The following is a 20964-nucleotide window of genomic DNA, read 5'->3' as shown; positions in this document are numbered from 1 at the left end:
GCCTCGTTCTGTGTAATTCCACACAATGAAACAATCCGAACACTCGCTTCCCACAAATCCAACCCCTGGGTCCTCGTCCCGGGAAGTGGAAACGCCAATTTTAAAGATTAAAAGACTTTAAATTGGCGGCCGAAGGGGCTCTGGTAATTACACATCGTGCATGGATTAAACAGAATTTCACACATTAGCATCAATAATCGTTTTGTGATAGGCCGGATGGCCGAGCGGTCAAGGTGGCAGCCTACCGCTCTGGGGGACCCGGGTTCGAATTCCGACGGGTCGAAAAATCCCCAAGAATTTCTCGGGGGTGGTTCGTCCGGATATGTCGGGCCCCGTCCCTCACCACCCGGTCGCCCCATTGTGGGCCTGGCCGAACCCATAATGGCTTGCAAAAGAGGCCCTCTTAGTGCCCACAGGGCGGAAAGAGTTAACACGGTGGCTCCTCGTTATATCACTTGTCGGGAGACAGTCAACACGCAATATATCCGAATTCGCGAAGGGCTACTGTATTAAAATTGCTTTTACATATTAATCAGTTATAAAAATTTATACTGTAAATTACTGGGTTAGTTTAGTAAATTAAAAAAAAAATTTTGGGGTCTTGGCTGTTCGTCTCTTCTAGTTTTTCATTGTTCGTTTGCTTTTCACGCTGTTCGTCTAGTTGTTAAGTAATGTTAAGTTTCGCGATCGCATTTAGTTTTATTAGTATTAAGTAGACATATCTTTAACAGCCACTTGGCACTAACTTCTACACTTAGCTATTCGTGGCGGCATTCCATTATTGGTGTTCGCTACACCCAGGTTTTCTTTCAGACCCTTCGGGGGACTAAGGCCTTGCAGTCTAAAAACTGCACGCCAACATCAAACATAGAGGGTACTGTAGTCTTATGTACACCGTTCAGAGGGATCCTACCTTTCTCTACTGTCTCTTTTCTGCCGGCTAAACACCTCGTGTAGGCTGATGTCTTTCTTGTATGCAGGTATGTAAATTACTGATGAAGTATGGGATATAATCTGCTCATTTACTTCAATAATGAACGGTATTCTTTGATCCAATGTTTGCTGTCAGAGATGAATGAGACAAATGATTTTAAGAGTAATCCGTTGTCACTTAGTCATAAATTAACTGTTCAGATAAGATCTAACTCCGTTCGCCATATTAAGGAAGGTCAGAAGGACGACAGTGGGAATTTATAGGTCTACAATTTTTCCCAATTTGTCTAAGCCAAGCATTAAATGCAATTACAATTTTCTATCATAACTTCTAAAGAAAAATAATATACTTTTTGACTTGTGTATTATGTTCAATTAAAATAAAAACCATAGAAATGTATAAAGTAACACAGAAAATATTTGTGCTTTGAATATTTCTTTTATCTTTAATGCCATTCTCCAGCCTCCAAATTAGCACAAAAACTGTTCATATCAAAACAGAATCTGTTCTAGTTTTGTATGTTGAATTAAATTTAAAATCAACAAAGTAATTGAAGAAGTATTATTCTGAAAACACTCATGGTTATAATAATTAAGAATAGTTTCAGTAGGCTACAAAAATAAGGTGAAAGGTGTGCATTGGTTTGGAGACGGTATCTTATTTGCTGCATCGAATTGGGAGGTGACGGATTTGAAATGTAAAGGACGAACGACGGACCGAAAAATTCTTTTTATATAAACCATATTTTATTTTAGAACAGCAAATACAGCAGTGGTTATAAAATTTTCACATTTTTATTTAAATTTAAAATTACTTCTTGCATACAAATATTTTTAGATGCCCTGCACCTTTATTAAAGTGACTACTCGTCAAGATAGATGAAAAGTAAAAAAACAACCAAAAAATAAAATAAACAAAAAATATGTATATATATATTTATATTTATATAATTTCTCTCTCTTATGCAATTATTTTCTTTTATCGAAGATGACATTTCTCTAATATATAATTATAAAAAGTATAAAGTTGACTAATGTTTTAATTTATAAAGGGGAAAAAAATATTCCAAGAGCTGCCAATTTTACATTTAAAAACTATTAATAAAATTATCTGACTATGGAAAAAAAAAATACACAAAAAATGATACGTGCAGTGCACATTTTATCCTAAGCGGACATTTAAATATATAAATGCAATAAGTTTGTGTAAAAAAATGTGATATATCTTCTACATATATATATAATTTTTTTTTCCAATATGTATTTTAAAATACATTTTGTTTTTTTTTAATAATATATTTTTAAAATCTGTGATATCTTTAAACTTACAGGGAACTGTAACAAGCAATATGTATATATAATGTTTTTTTTTTCATTTTTTAATAACATTTAGCACCGAGATTCTCAAATAAGAGGAATGCATACTTCGTTTAAGGCAGCTGAGCAAAGAAAGATCATTTAAAATAATGAAAGTTTTTGTATATGTTAAATTTTTTTTGATGTAAACTAGAATTTCAATTCATACTATGTATACATACATAAACTTTTAAATATAAATGATAAGAAAATACTGCTTTTAGTGATATGCCTTGTGAAAGCTGCAACTACAGCATGATTTCTATTCTAATATACATCGTGAATTTTCCATTACTTGATGTACCTTGTCTCCTTCGAAAGCATCATTGTTAATTTATGTAATTATTATATATATATATTTTTTCCTTGGAATCACTTTCCAAATTAGTTCTCTATGATAGCGAAAATGTTTTAACGACAAGCAATACTCCCACAATGATTGTTTTGATCCTTCATTAAATTTACTTATATTATAAATTTATAGTGATCTTTTTTCTGGAAAATAAGAAAAATTAATGCATTACATATAATACATATTATTATTATTATTATTAAAATGCTAAATTATCAGCTTACTAAATATCACTGTTTATTGGATTGTTGTTGGATTTCTATTTTCTCTACAGTCATGTCAGGATTCATCATGGTGGCCTCCTGAATGGCTTCTACCAGTGCTTGGTCGTGATCGACGGGATCGCCGTCACTCTGTATTGTAATTTTTTGTTCCACTCGGGTCTCAACCACTCCATTTTTCTCTGTTTTATACTATGTAGCAAATAAACAAAGTTTAATATTATAATTTTATACATTTTTAAAAATACTAATTCTTAAATTTGTTATTTATATGTTAAGTATGCATACATATATGAATAAGATCTATTTAAAAAATTATTGAATACAATTATATTAACATTTTACAAGAGAGAATAAGAATGTGCTACTTAACAGTTATTGTTTCAACAGTTCTTGTTTTACTGGAGACAGTTGAAGTGCTGATTATTTCACCTATTTCCTCTGATGAAGACAAGTTCGGTGGAGGACTTTGAGATTTTGGTGTTTGATTTGGAGGATATGTCACTTTACGTGTCTCTGTGGCAACAAGAGGAACGGTTGTGGTAGAATGTTGTTCGTTACTTACCGACGTAGGACTATATTTGATTGTTTCAGTTTTCACAATAGCTGGCTGAAAGACAATTATTTTTAAATGTAATATATGCTTTAAGAATAATTTTTAAAACTTGAAAAATCTGAGATACAAATTTTTACATTTCAAATAAAAGTATATACAGTATATACTTTTCAAAATAAAAAAAAATTCTGGTTGCAACAGATAAAAATTACTAATGCATAAAATAATATTTACAAATTGTACACAATCATACCACAATTTGTTACATACAGTTTCCTACACTGAAGAAAGAATTTCAACTTTTATATCAAAAATATACAGGGAAGTAAATGTTAATTAAACAAATATTAAAACATCAATTACTTAATTTAATCTAGACTCATATGTATATAATTAGTATCAATAATGTATAGATCTGTTAGAATTTGGCATGTTCATCCCTGTATTGCTGAAATGTTAGCAAAGATTTTTAATTTTTCGATCAACAAATGCAAAGTGAAATAAAATCAGTCAATTTTTTTAAATATCACATGTAAATAAATTACAATCATACATTTTTCTAGAAAAACTAAATCAATTTTTAATGTCTCATCATAATTATAACATTATCTAAACCAAAAATTAAACCTCTGGGGTGAAAATTCGACTGTAATCAAAGCTGAATGACTGTGGAAGAGAACCATGGTTCCAACTATACTTGATGAATTAAGAACCATTCCAAGAAATCTAAAATATCTTCAGAATGTAGGTCCAACATTCAAGACAGCAATAGTAGTTTCAGTTATCCAGAATAATCTGATCCAAACACTTTCCAACAGCCAATCACACTTGGTGGAAAAAGAATAGAAAGAAAAATACCTTAACACCTGACTATGCTATGGGTTCATTATAAAAAAAAATAATTAATCAAAGTTAGTATTCTTTCAACACATTACAACTTTATTTTTTGAATAAAAATTGATTATATATATTTTTGATTAATACAGTAGATTATAAATATTGTTTAAGTCTTTGTATAGTTTCAATTATTTAAATCAATTTTTAAAAAGATTCTTATTTAATGAACATTATTTTCTCTAAAAACAACTATTAGTGTTTAAATTTCTAAATGTTTGTAATTTATTATTACAAGTTTTGTCTTACTCTATATAAAAATTCTATATATTTTTTTTTATACCTGGATATCATCAAGAGTGCCCGAAACAACTTTTGTACTTTTTGATATTTGCTGCGTCACGATTCTCTGTTCATTGAGAACAGTACTCGTCGCTTTGCTTTTCTCGACACCTTTTTCTGTGGGTTCTTCTACATGTTCTTTTGTCACGGTACTTGATTTTGATTCAAAAACTGTAGGCTTTATAGTTTCCAGCTAAAATAATAAATTTTTTACAATTAACGATAAAAATTAAAAAGCAAAGTAACAAGCTGTAATTCTGTATTTGTCTCACAATAAAATTTAAGATAAATATTTTGTATTTACTATAATAAGTACAATCAGTAATTCATAGTTCTTGGCTAATTTAAATTTTTTACAGTGGTCGCCACTTACAGTGATCACATTGGTTCAACACTGTTTTGGTAGTAAGCAGCTGGTAACAATATCCAGCAGCCAGAATACAGGGGCATGCATTTATGGTAGAGGTGTTCAACCAGTCGGTCACAATCAATGCATTAATCTCAAAAAAATGTTTCAATTAATTGCACAGTATTTGCTTTCACAATTTCATAACATATTTTTATCAAATTAAAGAATCCTATTAAATTACTTTCAATATTAAATCACGAATGAGAGAAAGCAACGTCATTTTTGTCTGACAATAGATTACGACTAGTTTTAATATAACAAAAGTCAACCTCAGAGACAAGAACTTGGGCCACTTGGCTCTACTAAAATCATAAAACTACAGGAAAACAAAGTAATAACTACTGTTTTTGAAAAGCTATTTCAAACTAATCCTATTTGTTGGTTATAAATATCATAAAAGTTCTAGTTTAATCTGTTAATAATAAGTGACAAGTGATCACAATAACTGGCAAGATTTTAAAAGGAAATATAGAATCAGTTCGGGAAAATGGGTTTTGACAACCTTAGCCAGGGATCACAATAAGTGGCAAACACTATATTGTATAATTAAAATAAAACTATTAAATTTATACATAAACCTAAAAAATTTGTTTAAATTATCAATTTGTGTATCTATCTAACTTAAATTAAATTTACAATATTCAAGAAAATTTTATTAGACTTAAAAAAATAAAATAAAAGTTTAAAAGATATTTCATTTTAATTAGAAAAATTAGTATCAAAGTATTGACATTTTTAAAGTATACACTAATTTATTTCAGTTTAAGCATGATTTGTTGTTAAGTTTATGTAAAAGTTTGATCATTTTTAAATTAATATTTTAAAAAATAGTAATAATAAATGTAATTTTTTGATATAGCTTATAAATTGTAAGTCTCTATTGATTTATGGAAATTTAAAAACAGGTATGCAAAATCAGTAATGAAAATGAACGCTTTTTTTTTGTTAGTATTACAGAAGTCCAATAATAATCATTTACTAGAAATGCTCAACCAGTAACTTATACATATAAATTAGGATGTTTGTTTGTTCATTTGCTATGTGCACCCTAGGCCAATTTAACCAATTACTACGAAACTCAACAGTTATGTTAACATACTTCTAACTTAGATAATGTCATAAATATCACCCCAAAATATTGATTGGATTTCTATATGTAAATTAATTTCTTCCTATATTCCATTTGCTGGGTTTGCACGTAGCACCATCTATTGAAAACAAATTTAAGAAAATAATAAACTAAATATATATTTTTAAAAATTATATTATCTTCATTTAATTACTGTGACAACGATATAGTGTGAAATACACATGCAATATCTTTACTGCAACAGGTAGCATATAGCACTTGCCTGCATGGAATTGAAAGTATTTAGGCCTGTGAAAAGTCTAAGTATTTAATTTTTCACATCTAATTCAAGTTTTTCATTTTTGAATGGTACTTTCTTAATTCTAATAAGTGCCCTCCAGTAGCTTAGTAGATAAAAACCACCAAACACTGGTAGTTGGTCATGGGTTTGGGCATGGCCAACAGGCTGGCCATGTGGAGTTTTCCAGTTTTCTTCATGTTAGTAACACCTAAATGGGACAAGCTTTACATAAAAGTCTTCCTGGGATGCATCCCCTCTGCAAATCACTCAAGTGTCGCATTGCCATAACCAAATAAACCAAATTAATTCTAATAATTTTTCTATAAACACAATATTTAAGAAAACATTCTTCCTAAGTAGTTTATATAATCTGTTGAAAAAATATAAACAATTTGTCATCACATAAAAGCAATTATTCTCGCATATTAACAAGATTTTTTTTATTTAAACAAGTCTTATAATCATGTCTTTTGGATGTTGAAGTTAGCAACTTCAATCACATGCAGGACAATCATAACCCATCCAAAATGGATCACTTTTCAAATATTAATAGTAGACTAGTATTAATTAGTCATCAATGACTTTCTCCTAGAAAAGAGGATGGTCAACAAATACTTTTGATCAAATTACTTCTACCCCCTTCTGCAACAGTCCCTTCTTTCTATCAGACCAGCAGTATGGTGGCATTCAAATGGGAAAATTACATAATACCAGGTTACCTGCAAGCACAAAATATGTTTTAAGTGATTTTTCAGGATGTCGAGTTTAAATATTTGGTCCTTTTTTGCAAATTTTGATTTGTTGACAGATTACCATTTGATATTTGGAATGGTCAGTTTCTTAGCATTAACATTAGAAAAAATTTAAGATATATTTTTAATTCCTGCCTACTAGACCAGGGGTGGCCAACTTTTGTATACATAAGATCTACTTTTTATCTTAAAAATGCGTCGCAATCGACTTGTTGTCATAGGCATAGTGTAAGTGGGGAGGGGGAGGTGTGAAATACATACTATGTTTATACACTGTGTTTCAGTACGTGGTGCACTGCTTATGAGTCGAGCCATAACTGCATGCATACTGTTGTGTTCGGTTACAAATATAATACATTAAGTCAAGACATCGCAAGCGATCGACAAAAATTGGCTTGGCAATCGACTTGTTGGCCACCCCTGTACTAGACCATTGAAAGTGTGCCATTTCGTACCATCTGAATATCGCAATAAACATGACAATGGTAGGTTGAAATAACCAAACTCTTTATATTGTTTCCATTTTAATATTTGTTATATACTATGATATATTATATTATAATATTTGATTTATATACAGTAGAGCGTCGATAAGTGGAACCAATTGGGGACTGGGGTCCTTCCAGTTAATGATTTGTTCCAGTTTCCGACTTTGTACAAAAAAATACATTAACCTGTCCGATGTTCAAATTTTTCTCCGTTGCGTATCGCTTCCTGTTGAATTTTTCTCCATTGCGTGTCGCTTCGCGTTGAATTTTCGTCGATTTTAAGCCTAACGAAAATTTTTATAATAATCATTGAGGCTATCGTATCGTTAAAAATTATTTCTGCATTTTGTACAAACAAAATAAATATATTAAAGAATATAAAAAACATGAAAATTATACTTTAGAAGTAAATTTAGTATCAAAAACATTCGATTCAGCACGACACAGTCCGACTGAAAATCGTTCCACTTTCCGGCCATTCCACTTACCGACGTTCCACTTATCGACGCTCTACTGTAACTACAAATGCTATTTTACAGAAGGATTTATTACATCAAGTGATTAATCTAACACATTTTAAAAATTCTTTAAATTGTTTACAGTAGAGGAATAAAGAATTTTTAAAATGTTTAAGATTAGTCACTTGATGTGATAAATCCTTCTGTGAGATCCCCTCTGTAGATATATAAATTAAATACTATAATATAATATAAGGATTAGAAGTAAGAAATAATCTAATACTCTTAATGTTTGTTGTTATTTTTTGTCTGGGAATGCTGGGCTTATCTACTAGTTAAATTAATAATCAAAGTTACACTTTTAAAGATAAAGCATTAAAACTAAAACTATTAACAAAATATTGCATTGAAGAAATAAATTAATAATGCATAATGATAATTTTAAACTATTGAATCTTCAGAAAGTACTAACAATTGGAATATTGAATCTGACGTGGGAGTTGTTAGCAATTTTGGCATGTTTTTAAATACCATTACATTAAAAGCACACAAGGTAAAATATTTTTTTTGAAACATTTGTAAATTCACTGTTGCCATCATGCCAAAATCTGCCTCAACTGATGACTTTATTAGTTTAAATAAGAATTTTTTAGGCTACTCTTCAAAAAGGGTGACAGTTCAAATCCATCTTCCAGAAGTCGCTCTTCCTTCTTCAACATTTGCAAAATCTAAATTACTTTATCAATGAATACTTAACCTGCTTTTAAGAAACTTTACAAATTGACAATTAACTTATCAAAAACAAAAATGAAATTATGAAAATGGCAAAACCTGTTGTCCTTGTCTAAAAAATTCTATAGCAAATAAAGAATTGTTGAATTAGTTCATAGAAATACCCAGCTCATTCAATAATTAGAATCACATATACCTATTGATTTCTTATTTATTCAGCATCATATATATCAGATAATCGTTTAAACTGAAACTATCTTTTGTATTTAAATTTTAAATTAATATATATATATTTAAAATTAAGATAAGAAATATGAAAGAATACAGCAGGCAAGGCAAATGCAGCTCTTACATGCAAATAGTAATATTCAGCATACTGTAATCAGAGAGACTTCTATGATAACAAAATATAGATTATTTTAACATTAATTATGAAAATATTTATGAGAAATTTTGTTTTTTGTAATTGCCATTCATATAATAAATTAAGAATAGTACATGATATAAATATTTAAAAACTAACTAGTAACATTTACAAGATTTTTTTTTATTAAAAATGAAAAAAAAAAAAAATATCCAATCAAATGGCAATACAAAATACAAAATAAGCAGAAATAAATAAAATAACCTAAACCTTTGTTGGTGACGATGGTTCTTTCTTCTTTCCAGCAGGAACTACACCTACTATAACTGGTTTAGTTGAAATTATTCCTTTTGAAATGTCAGAGGGCTGGTCTTCCTTTTTCTTTAATTGTTCGTTTTCTTTTTTCTTAGAAAGATCTTCGGGAGATGTTTGTTTAGGATGAACTGCTGCAGTTTTTCCTTCTTTCTCAGCTCCATATTGGTCAAGACTGCTAGTTGATGAATGTTCAGATGAACTTGAAGAAAGTTCAATATTTTCAACTTTTGTAGCTACCTTAACAGTACTTGTAGTAGTAGTTGTAGTTGTTGCTGTTGCAGCAGCAGCAGTAGGAGTAGTGGTAGCAGTAGCAGGCTGTTTTTGTTTTTCTTCTATGGGAGATTTTACTTCACTTTTCTGAACTGCAGATGGTTTTTCGGCATTTCGAGAAATCTTTTCGTCTACACCAGATGGAGCGTATGTAAAAGCTATGGCGGTAGCACGTTTTGTAGGCGAAGATATTTCTTCATTTGGTGCATCTGATGCATTTTTATTCTGCTCAGTATAAGTAAAACCAAGAGCTTTGGGACTGTATGGTCTCTTATTGGTAGAGTCATCAACATCATGACTATATTCTTTTGTATATGGAGATCCTGGAGAAGTTTTGTATGGAATGTTTGACTTATCTGATTTTACAGACATTGTGTGATTTGGAGTACTAGTAGTAGGGCCAGGAGAACTCTTTATTGGTTCTGGAGATCCCTTTTCCTCCTATTTTTCCATTGCATGCATTCAAAGACAGGTTAAGATGCACAGCCATATACAATGAGAAGAAGAGAGCATGCATAAAAGAGCAAAGAATACATATTAAGATAGATTATAAACATGCAAATATCATAATTTATATTAAGTTTATTGAATTCATTTTACTTTAAAAAGATATCTAAATCTTATTTTTAGAGAAAAACATACATACTTAGAAAGAAAAAGAGAACAACACATTAAATGCATTAACATTCTACTAAGTCATTCATATGTTTAATTAATATTTTCATTAAAAGAATTCTAAAACATAATGTATTTTTTCATTTTTACAATTTTATTAATTCAAATTATATAAAAAAATTATCAAGTATTAAGTTATTCTAAGTGAACATGTAAATTTTGATCAGTTTTTTCAAATTCTATTAGTACACATTTATTAGATATATTCACTGTAGGAATCATATATAAATCATATTTTTAATACCTTAAAATCAATGATATTTATATAAAAAAAATAATTTCTAATATTTTATTCTTATGAAAAATATCAGTTTAACTTATTCTGAACAGTTGATAATTTTTTTTATCAGAATATTCTATGAAGATAAATAGGAATTCAATTAATGCATTTTACTTTGAAATTTTTCAACAATAAGACTTTAGGAGGGGGGAAAAACAAAGAAATTGATTTTATTTAAAAAATTAAAAAGGAAAATGTAAATATATGATTTAATAATAAATATAACTTCATACAGAAATCTCGGAATCTCTCACATCATTACAAATTTTATTTTTATAAACTAAAATCTAGATTCAAGTATGATTGGTGTACTAAGAATCCTCAATTTACATGTAATTATAAAAAATTTTCAATATTTTACTCAGGGTTTGAAAATATAAGCATAAAGATATTTAGAATTTAACAACAATGATAATCCTGTAATGTTTTAGATTCTTTAGATAAAGTATATATTTTAAAGTCATTGCAATTTCAGTATAAAAATGTAAAGTAAAATTTATAATCACAATTATATAAAAATTTCTAAAAATTTATCCATTTAAATAACTTACATCATTAAATTTTCTACCAGATTCCAAGGGTTTTGATTCTATTTTCTTTATAACTTTAGCATTTTCTGTAGGCGATTGATCTATTCTTCTGATATCCATTGGGGGTAAAACAGCAACTCCACCAACAGGTTTCTGACATTATTAAAAATTACTTGTATTAAATTGATGTATCATTCATTTTAAAAATTTATTTGTAACTAATAATTGACAAATCAATAAAATGCTTTTAATAACAAATTAGAGGAAAGACTAAATAAGTAATACAATATAAATTTCAACTATACCACACAGAGTTTCTGGTTCATTATATTTTACCATGAAAATATTCAAATTAAACTAATTTGCTGTTATGTAACTTGTCATATTAAACATTAATGATCAGATGATTGAGGTAAAGTGATGATTGATGGTAAGTTGATGTCAACCACCACTCTGGGACCTTGAATTTAATCTGGACAAGCAATCCCAGAGATTTTTCATGGAAAACAGCACTTTTCTGCAATGTTCTTTTATGGAAATTTATTCCTGATTCATCCCATATATAAAATTATTATTAGAGAAAAGAATTTTTTAAAATATTAATTTAAGGAATCTTGAGAGTTGATCAGAATTTGGCAGAGGACAAAGTGAGGTGTAAGAAATCAATCTGCTGCAGCAACCCCAAAAGAGTATGATTAATAAGCTGAACAATAATAATTTGAGAAATCTAATGTTGTTCTATTCTTATTTCAGTTTAACAATAACAGTAATACTGAAAAAATAAGTATAGAAAGGCATGGTAATCAGCTAAGTTGTAATGGTAAATAAATTTATCTTTTGTCATTAAAACTAAACTAATCAACATGAGTTCTCTTCATTAAAATATATTTTTAATTTGCACAAACCAAAAGAAAGTTTCAACTAATTTTTTCATTAAAAATTACCTTTCCTTCTTTTTTAACTTCATCCTTTTCAGTAGGTTGTTTTTCTGATACAGGAGTTTTATATTTATCTTTTTCCAAATCCTCATTTGAGATTCCTTGAGGAGCACCTGCAAGTGTATGTCGTTTGTTCTCATCTAGGCGTTTATCAGGAGATAGCTGATCCTTCGACTGACCTAAGGCTACATTGAAGATTATAGAAATCTTAATAAAAGATCATTGCATTTCTAACAATGAAGCAAAATGACAAACATAATTATATTTATTTGAACATCAATACATTATTTTTAGTCATTTATTACACTTGCCTGACATTCCCCCATCCATACTCCTTGAAGCTAGATGTCTAGTACTTAATGAGCGTTCAAAATCAGGTGGTGGACGATCTATTAATGCACTAGCTTTCTTTGTTTGATACTGAGTTCTGCCAGAATAACGAAACTTAGAACCAAAGTATGGAAGAAGTTTTTGTTTAGGTGGAGATACAGGTGTCATCAATCTTAAGAAAAATTTATTAATTACTTTAATATTAAAAATAATTCAAATCAGAGAATATTAATACAAACAAAAAAATGAATTTGTTTTAATGAAAGAAAATTAACAAACAATTACATGACACACACAAAAATAATTCTTAAATAGCACATTAGTACTATAAATTTATCTAATGTCTATGATAAAAAACTTAGACAAATCCAAAACACTGGTATAAATGATCATATTTTGAAATTTTAATGTAATTATGAAACAAAAACTTATTAATAATTAGTTAATAAATCTATTTCTTGTTTATTCACACATTTTTGCTTGTAAGATACCCACAAATACAAAATTAGGGGTGAGTTTTAGAGGTCTGGAATGGATCAGAAATATTCTGATTCAAATCAATTTTTCCCATTGAAGTTAGATACAAGTCTTTTGAGTTACGAGCTTAGTCTTGAAACAATTTAAACTCTTATCTCAAGGCATTACTGTACTTAGATTGAAAGTCATACTTTCATAAATATTTCAATTAAAGAGTGTATTTTGAATTTGTCAACTGTCTAAAATTTGCTAATAATTATTCTGTCAAATAATCTAAATATAGAAAATATAAAATAGCACTTTTATACAATTATTGTCATCTAAATTTTTCCTTAAAAAATTAGAAAATGATCATAAAATAAAAAATCATATACTAATAATCTGAATTATTAGTATCAATTTCATAAAATATACTTGTATACCTGAAAAATGTATGATGTTCTACACAAACTTTCCACAACCTTTTAGCTGCTCTATGATTGGCTAGTTTAAATCCAATTGTACTTTCAAATTGTTCAAACTAAAGAGACAAAAATTATGAAATATATATTATCTGAATAAATTTTTGAACAGAATAATTCTTCATATAAATGAGCATTTTTAGAATAAATAATATGCAATTTTATCATAATAATATTAAAGTTTATTAAAAAATATTTAGCACTGACTGTAACCTATTACTTAACCTAGTAACATCAAAATTGTTAAGAAAAATACCACATTCTAGACCAGTGGTTCTCAACCATTCCGGTGAAATGGAACACCATTCATACACTTTATTACATGGAACATTAACATCAATATATTGAAAAAATTGATAAGCAATTCCATGTTTAACAAACAATAAAGCAATAAACGTTATTGTACTGAATAAAAAGAGAAACATGAAATTGCCTACAAATAATGTGTAGTACATTGAAATAAATTTGTAATAAAAGCTTTAAAGCCTTTTTTTTATGTGGAACATTTGAGGCAAGTTTGAAGAACACCAGTTAAGAAGCACTGTTCAGACTGTATCTGCATTGGTATATAAATACATGAATACATATTACAATTATTTTGTACATATGACAATCAAATTCACTGATCATTACATTTCTTGCCCACAGAATGATTCAAATAGTCCCTACCTGAAATATTTACTGTAATAACAAGAAATATTTTTATATTTTAAAATAAAAAATTAATAAGTTACCTCGCCAGGTCGAATTTTGATATAAAAATTGTTCCTTTTATAAGAGACTTTCAGAATTTTAGGCCACGCAAATCGATTAATACGTAATCTTTCCCTATACACCAATAATCCAGAAGCACACACTCCTAACATGATGTCAATACCTTCAGAATCTTTAGCATGGTGTAAGTCAACTCCATACATAGCTAATTTTTTTGCATTGTCTAAATAATGAACTTCAGCTTCTGCTGGTGTTTGTCCTCTGAAATGACATTTTATCAAGGCAATTTTAAGCTTAAGAAAATTTATTTAATTATTAAATTAAATTTTTTACATAAATTTAGAAAATTATATTCAATTAAAACACATTTTACATAAATATGTAGTATATCAATTAAACATTTAGCAATTTCATTTAAAAATTAATGCTGAAACAATGTTAACCTTATTTATAATAGTTAATATTTTTTAATGGTCCAAATAAACTCAATATTAAATATTTGAATTACATGTCTCCAATTGTATTTGAGATATGTGATATATAATTTAATATACATGTTTTACCCAAAAATACGATCAAATATTTTTAAAAACAGATTGAATTTGTTGATTATTCATCCAAACTAAAATCTAGTCAGTCAGTTATGTACCACCATAATTTTTTTTTTAAATCCAAATTTTTAAACTAAATTTTATATTAAGATCTAGTTCTTGAAAATTTACATAAAAATTGTATTTGTAAGATTTTCTTCAAGTTTATTGTTTATGGCACTTAAAAATGAAATGCTTATTTATCTTACTTGTGTTGTTTGTGCAACTCCATAACTTTTTCTTCTAGCTCAGCCGTTTGGTTAGGTGCAAAATGAAAATTTGACAAATAATTTGTTCCGTGTTCTTCGTATTCGTAATCACCCAATTCTGCTTGTACCAGAAACGAACCAAGTAATGCATGTGTCACAAATGAGCAAGGAAGTCTGTAAAAATCAAAAAATAGTTAATGTTTCCTAAAATATAGTAAATCTCTTAATATTCAAAAAGTATTGAAAACAAAAGTTTAATATAACACATGATATAAGAAAATAAATACTGCATTCACATAAATAGCAAAATTTGAGGAACAGAAACTCTTGTTTATTAATTGTAGTTGTAAAATAATAAATAATCTAAAATGTTACATGTAGGCCTATTGTGTATGTACATATGCTGTAGCATATATATTTAATGTACACATCTTTTAATATAGTTTTGTTAACAAAAGTTTAATTTATTTTCATTTTAAATTGTGAATAAGTTGGGAAAAAAATTGTTTTTGCTTTTCTTGTTTATATAAAAAAAATGAAGATACAACTTTCCACTGATGATATAAATAATATCTTTACTTTAGTCGATTTTATAAGCGATATATAAATTATGTACAAAAACCACATTTATAATGATAAAAAACAGAAGTATTTACATTTAAAGTATATAAAAATACTAATCAAATGACATTACTGAAAATATACAAAATGTTTTTGAAAAGTCTCACCAAACTTTAAAAGCATGTTCTATGAGTCATAAAAATGAAAAAATTCCAAATAAAGGAAAGTCTGAAAATGCTTCATTTTGAAATAATAGCAATTTTAAAATTAGTTGCACTTAAAAATTTTACATAATATAAATTAATAGCAAGCTATATTTCGACGTCTTTGTTTTCAAGCAATATTTTAAGCAGTCTTTATACAATTAAGTTACTCTAACCCAGAAAAAGTGGATATTTCATTTATGCATGGCTGAACTAATAGCAATTGCATAAAGTGCAATGATTGTAAGAAGAACCTTTCAAACTTCTGTAACCTGAAAAGAAATGCTTTTGGACCCATGTTTATATGGAATTTTTTCATTTTTATGAAACTGTAGAGCAGGCTGTTAAGTTCAACATGACAAAAACACCCGGTATATACTTAAGTTTAATCTTTTTCAGGATTATTTTCAAATATTCCTAATCTAATTAAAGTTAATATTAAATGGATACTTACATAATGATATATGTTAGGTGAATTTGTATCGTAAAAATTTTACTGGTTAATGTAATTGGATTGAAAGTAATTCAATATGTTTGAAAAATTATTCTATATTCAGATCATTACATTAGCCTTAATTAATGCATTATTATCAACATAAACGTCAAGTTATACAATAGTGGCTTTGGAAACTGCATGAAACAAAATCCTATAAAAATATTTTAATTTAAAAAATAAACAATCATCATTTCACCATGCAGACTTGCAAGAAATTATAAAGACGACATCATCCATGACATCATAAATGTAAGAACACTTTTCACTGGGTTGCAGGGTTGGCAATCATCCAGTATTATAAAAATCTAAGCAACTGTAATATGTTTTTTGTAAGCAAAATGAAAAGATTTTGACTTTTAATGCCACATAAAAAATTCATAACTATTGCTTTAAATATAAAATGCTGATTTATCTGATGACAAAGCACTCTGTGCTAGATTATGAATCAACAACCATGCATTTGTTACAAAGGTAATGTAAACATGGAAACATCTAAAACTGGATCAGGAGATAAGCATGTTTAAGTGTCACAACCTGTTAAAATGTATTGCTAGTTGTTCCAAACAGAATAAAGTAGAAAGAGTAAAAGCAAATGTACAAATTGTGATACTGCCTGTGCAACATGGGTTTAAAAAAAACCTATCCTCCACATAAGAAACTATTACTGTGAGTAAAATGATGGACAGACAATAGCTTATCTAGTTTAAACAGAATATGGACTAGAACATTGGGATTCCGTTATGCTTTTGGATGAATCAAAATTTAACTTGCACAGCTCTGATGGCAAACCTTATATTAAGCACAGAAAAGGCAAGTTCTATAACAAGAATAGTTTGATGCATATAGTAAGTTTCTGGGTATGAATCCTTACTCCAGGTGTCAACAAACTACAAGTCTGCAAGTGCTGTGCTATAAAAATATCTTATCTACCAAACTAATTTCAACAAAGAGGAAACAATTGTGTCACAAAATCTACATTTTCTAGGACAACTCTGTGGCATTTCATCATGCCCAAGGTAGTGAGTACATATATCTCTACAGTTTGATGATGTCATTGTCACTAAAACAGATAGGAACTTTTACCAAAGCAACGATTTGTATATCAGCTCCAAAAGCACTTGATTCTGAATATGTACAGTATGATTTAAGTTGTCTGAAAAAAACAATTCTGTTTTTTGTTTGAAAAAATTCTTACAAGAAGCTATATAGAAAATAGCAAATATTGATATTTTTAGTGGAAAAAGTGTTACACAAGTGTGTTGTCATAGATTTTTTCTTTACAATGTTTTTGATGAAGATGACTGCCTCAAAAGCATCTTGTTTTATGAACAATGTAGTTTCTAGAAAGCTCCTTGAAAGGTTGAAAGCTTTTCTGGTTTTCTATATAGGGGGACCAGAATATTTGTCCAGGACAAAATTTGTTTCTTTATCTTCATCATTTGTTCTTTGCTGAAGTAGAGAACCAAGAATATGCCATCTTCAGGTAAGTGTCTGCAGACAGTTAACTCATTGTCAACATCAACAAAATCTTAAAATGATACTTGACGAGATAGCCCCAATCTTCTTCAATGTAATTGATAAATTCTGATAAAAATTCAGATTTATCCAAAGCATCAACAAATTGTTGACTAAACCACATTTTGCAATGATATTTCATGGTAACTTCATTTTTCGTTAATCATTTGCATTGCATCTAGCAGGTTCATTCCAAACATTGCAAGTTACTGAAGATGGAACATATCTTTCATATCAGGAAAGTTTTGTATCAAATTTAAAATTTTGAATAATTTCCTGATCGAAGTATTGCATTCTAGAAGTTTTTTTTGGTGGTAAAAACTGAAACATTATAACTTTCAAACTAGTAATTATCAAATGAGCATTGCAATTATTAATTAAAAGAATAATTTTTCCATTTTCAGCAATCATGTTGCTGTCCAATTTTTTTCAGCCAGTTAGAAAAAAGCTCTGATATCATTCATGTTTTCTTATTTGCTACATTTTGTGTATTTTAACATTTTAACCTCTTGACATTAAAGAAACATTGAGATTTTAAAAATTTTTCCAATTAATAACAGCAGTTTTTCAACACCTATCATGTTCACTCTCAAGAGTTACATGCTCTTTACTTTTTTACCTCTATATCATGAATCACCTTTGAATGCTCTTCTTTTATATGGCAGACATTTAAAAAATAAGATCATTTTGTATGCATTGAAAATGTAATTTAGGCTATAGTTCTGTGTAATTGCTTGTAAACTTTTAACCACTTCATGCATTCCACCTCTTATACTTCTGTACTTTCAAAAGTTTTATTGAAAACTATTCCATTCATCCTCTTAATTTATTCAGCTTAAATTTCAGTACATCTACTGCTTAAATTTAATAAATTTATTTATTACCTAATAAATTTAAGCAGTAGAAGATAGGTAAAAGAGTATCATAAAAATTCAGTAAAAAATAATAAATTTTATAATAAATTTTACATAAATTTATTATAAAAGTACAACAGATTTAAATATATAATAAAATATTCTTTTTTATATATTTTTAAAAAAACAAAATTTTTTTTTACTATTTGAACAAGATTAAAAAAAACCTGGTCAAAACCAACATCACTTGTGATGGCTAAGTGCTGTTCAGTGCACTGTCAAGTAATTTTAATTAACTGTAAATGTGTGTTTTTAAAAAAAAAGGATTTGCATTAGTATACTAAATGTATACTCTTTACTAAATGTCTTAAAGAAAAGGTACATTGTAATTTACCATTATATAAAAAGTTTGTAATATAACTTTTCTACATTTCTTGTGTGTTAATCTTGATGTTTAAAAATATGTCTGTTCCCGATAAAATTAACTTATAAAATATATTACTTATACCAAAGTTTGCATATATCATTCTAACATTCATATTAAACACTTTTGTTTTAAACTTTTATATATTCATATATCTCCATTATTTTATGTTTACAATTGCTTTTTTCATATTTGATATAATAAAAGAAACCCAAAGTGTTGGGTTTTTTTTTTATAAGATTAAAGTAAACATAATAATAAAAGTTCACTAATGGATATATGTTTAATAAATTATATTTAAAACTCACTCAAAAATAAACATAATTCCTATTATATGAAACTAATAAGTTTCAATAATAAAAAATACTTACTTTCCAATAAGAATATCACTTCTAACTTGTAAACACAGCTGATATCTAGAAATTAAAAAAAATTACATGGCAGTGCAATTTTTTTTTAATACATTAATATTCAATTTAAAGTTAATCATTTGAAAATTCAAAATTTAATGTAAAACGGGTTGATAACTGCAATGTAGTTTTCAATATAATTACTTATTATTATTCCCTTCTGCTAAAAGTTAATTTGAATGAACTACATTCATTGTAAATTTCCTTATTTTCATTTAAACTAAATGTTTGTCATTTCCCATTATGAATCCATGAGACATTCATCTTTTGTGATGCAGTGTTAAGAAAAATTTTAAGTTAAGATTTACCCAGTCCACCACTTCAGCCACCTTACACTGCATATCAGGTTAAATATTTATTTCGAAACAAATTTATCACTGGAAAGTAAAATTAATAACTAGGAATACTGTGCAACTTTGTCATATCATAATAGAATTAAAGTGAGGTGTTTTGTTTTTGTAATTAAAAATTTTAAAATTAGTATTAGTACATATAAATTATCTTTTACTGCATCTAACCTAAGTGTGCTGACATGTGTTTGAATGTGTGTGTGAGAATGAGAGATAGAGAGTGAGCATGCAATCAGAATAAAATGATTACTGGCCACACAAGAAGGTAATCCTTATGCTTGTTGGCTATAGAGAGGTGATCCTTGTACTAAAAGATGTAATCCTTACACTTGTCTGGCACCAAATGGAAAATGGGCACTACAAATGTTATTTTTTTGCCCCAAATTCCATTAGCCACACACAATCATGTCAGGAAGCATGGATATCATCACTTTGACCCACTATATCTTGTAAACAAGTCAGGGATCCCATTTTTTTATTACATTTCTGGATTCTTCATCACAATTAATGAAAAATGGCAACATTTAATCAACGTCAATCAATCAAATTTTGAGAACGAATACAATTCAATAAGCCACATAGAAGAGACTTCACTAACACTCTGCCTCAATAATAATGTTTCTTGTCATTCATTGTCTATGAATAAAAATTCATTCCTAATTTTTAAGTTCATATAAAATTAATTCTGAACTGGAAAATGTAAGTGACTAATGAAGATACATAGTTTTTCTGATACAGTAATACCTCGGTTTTCGTCAATTTTTTCAAAAAAAATTTGTCTCGGTTTTTGTTGGTATGCTCAAATGATCTCGCTCCTAATTTTGCAAAAACAAAGGGCAACCCACGCATTTTCCGGCTCACTGTGGCATTATTTCTCGTTGTGTGAACATTACCCCGCAACGACCCACCAGTGGCCAACAGTTCCGTTCCATGAACACCAGGAGTTCAGTCGTGAGTTTGCTCTTCGCCAGGGTGGGCTGGCCACATTAAGTTTTCTGGGTTTTCTCCACATCTATAATGCCTGAATAAGGGCCAGTTACCTTTAAAGGATTTCCCGGAAGGCATTATTCCCCTCGATACAACTATCATAAACGCATGCAACTACTATTACATGGCAATTATGCCACACTTTACCACTTGGCAATATAGGCTAGAAGCTCATGTCCAACTAGCTTCTACAAGACAAAACATTACC

General features: G+C 28.5%; 1 protein-coding gene across 8 annotated transcripts in view; it reads right to left on the bottom strand.

Moving 5' to 3' along the window:
• Positions 1-1658: 1658 nt before the first annotated feature.
• LOC136968826 (protein 4.1-like) overlaps positions 1659-20964 on the bottom strand; it is a 57089-nt gene continuing 37783 nt past the window's right edge. For 7 of the 8 annotated variants that reach the window (XM_067262871.1, XM_067262872.1, XM_067262867.1 and 4 more), the window contains exons 6-17: positions 19381-19425; positions 14957-15130; positions 14178-14418; positions 13405-13502; positions 12487-12677; positions 12182-12360; positions 11259-11390; positions 9438-10193; positions 4596-4787; positions 3236-3472; positions 2866-3054; positions 1659-2784 (exon numbers count right to left, since the gene is read on the bottom strand). In XM_067262871.1, coding sequence (XP_067118972.1) covers positions 2872-3054; positions 3236-3472; positions 4596-4787; positions 9438-10193; positions 11259-11390; positions 12182-12360; positions 12487-12677; positions 13405-13502; positions 14178-14418; positions 14957-15130; positions 19381-19425 — 2428 coding nt within the window. In that variant the 3' untranslated portion in view covers positions 1659-2784; positions 2866-2871. The remainder of the gene's footprint in view (positions 2785-2865; positions 3055-3235; positions 3473-4595; positions 4788-9437; positions 10194-11258; positions 11391-12181; positions 12361-12486; positions 12678-13404; positions 13503-14177; positions 14419-14956; positions 15131-19380; positions 19426-20964) is intronic. The other variant, XM_067262874.1, reaches the window with a different exon arrangement.

This window comes from Centruroides vittatus, unplaced genomic scaffold, assembly GCF_030686945.1.
Source record: "Centruroides vittatus isolate TY-2023 unplaced genomic scaffold, ASM3068694v2 contig_1620, whole genome shotgun sequence".
NCBI classification, from domain to species: Eukaryota; Metazoa; Arthropoda; class Arachnida; order Scorpiones; family Buthidae; genus Centruroides; species Centruroides vittatus.
This window is presented reverse-complemented; position numbering and strand designations above follow the sequence as displayed.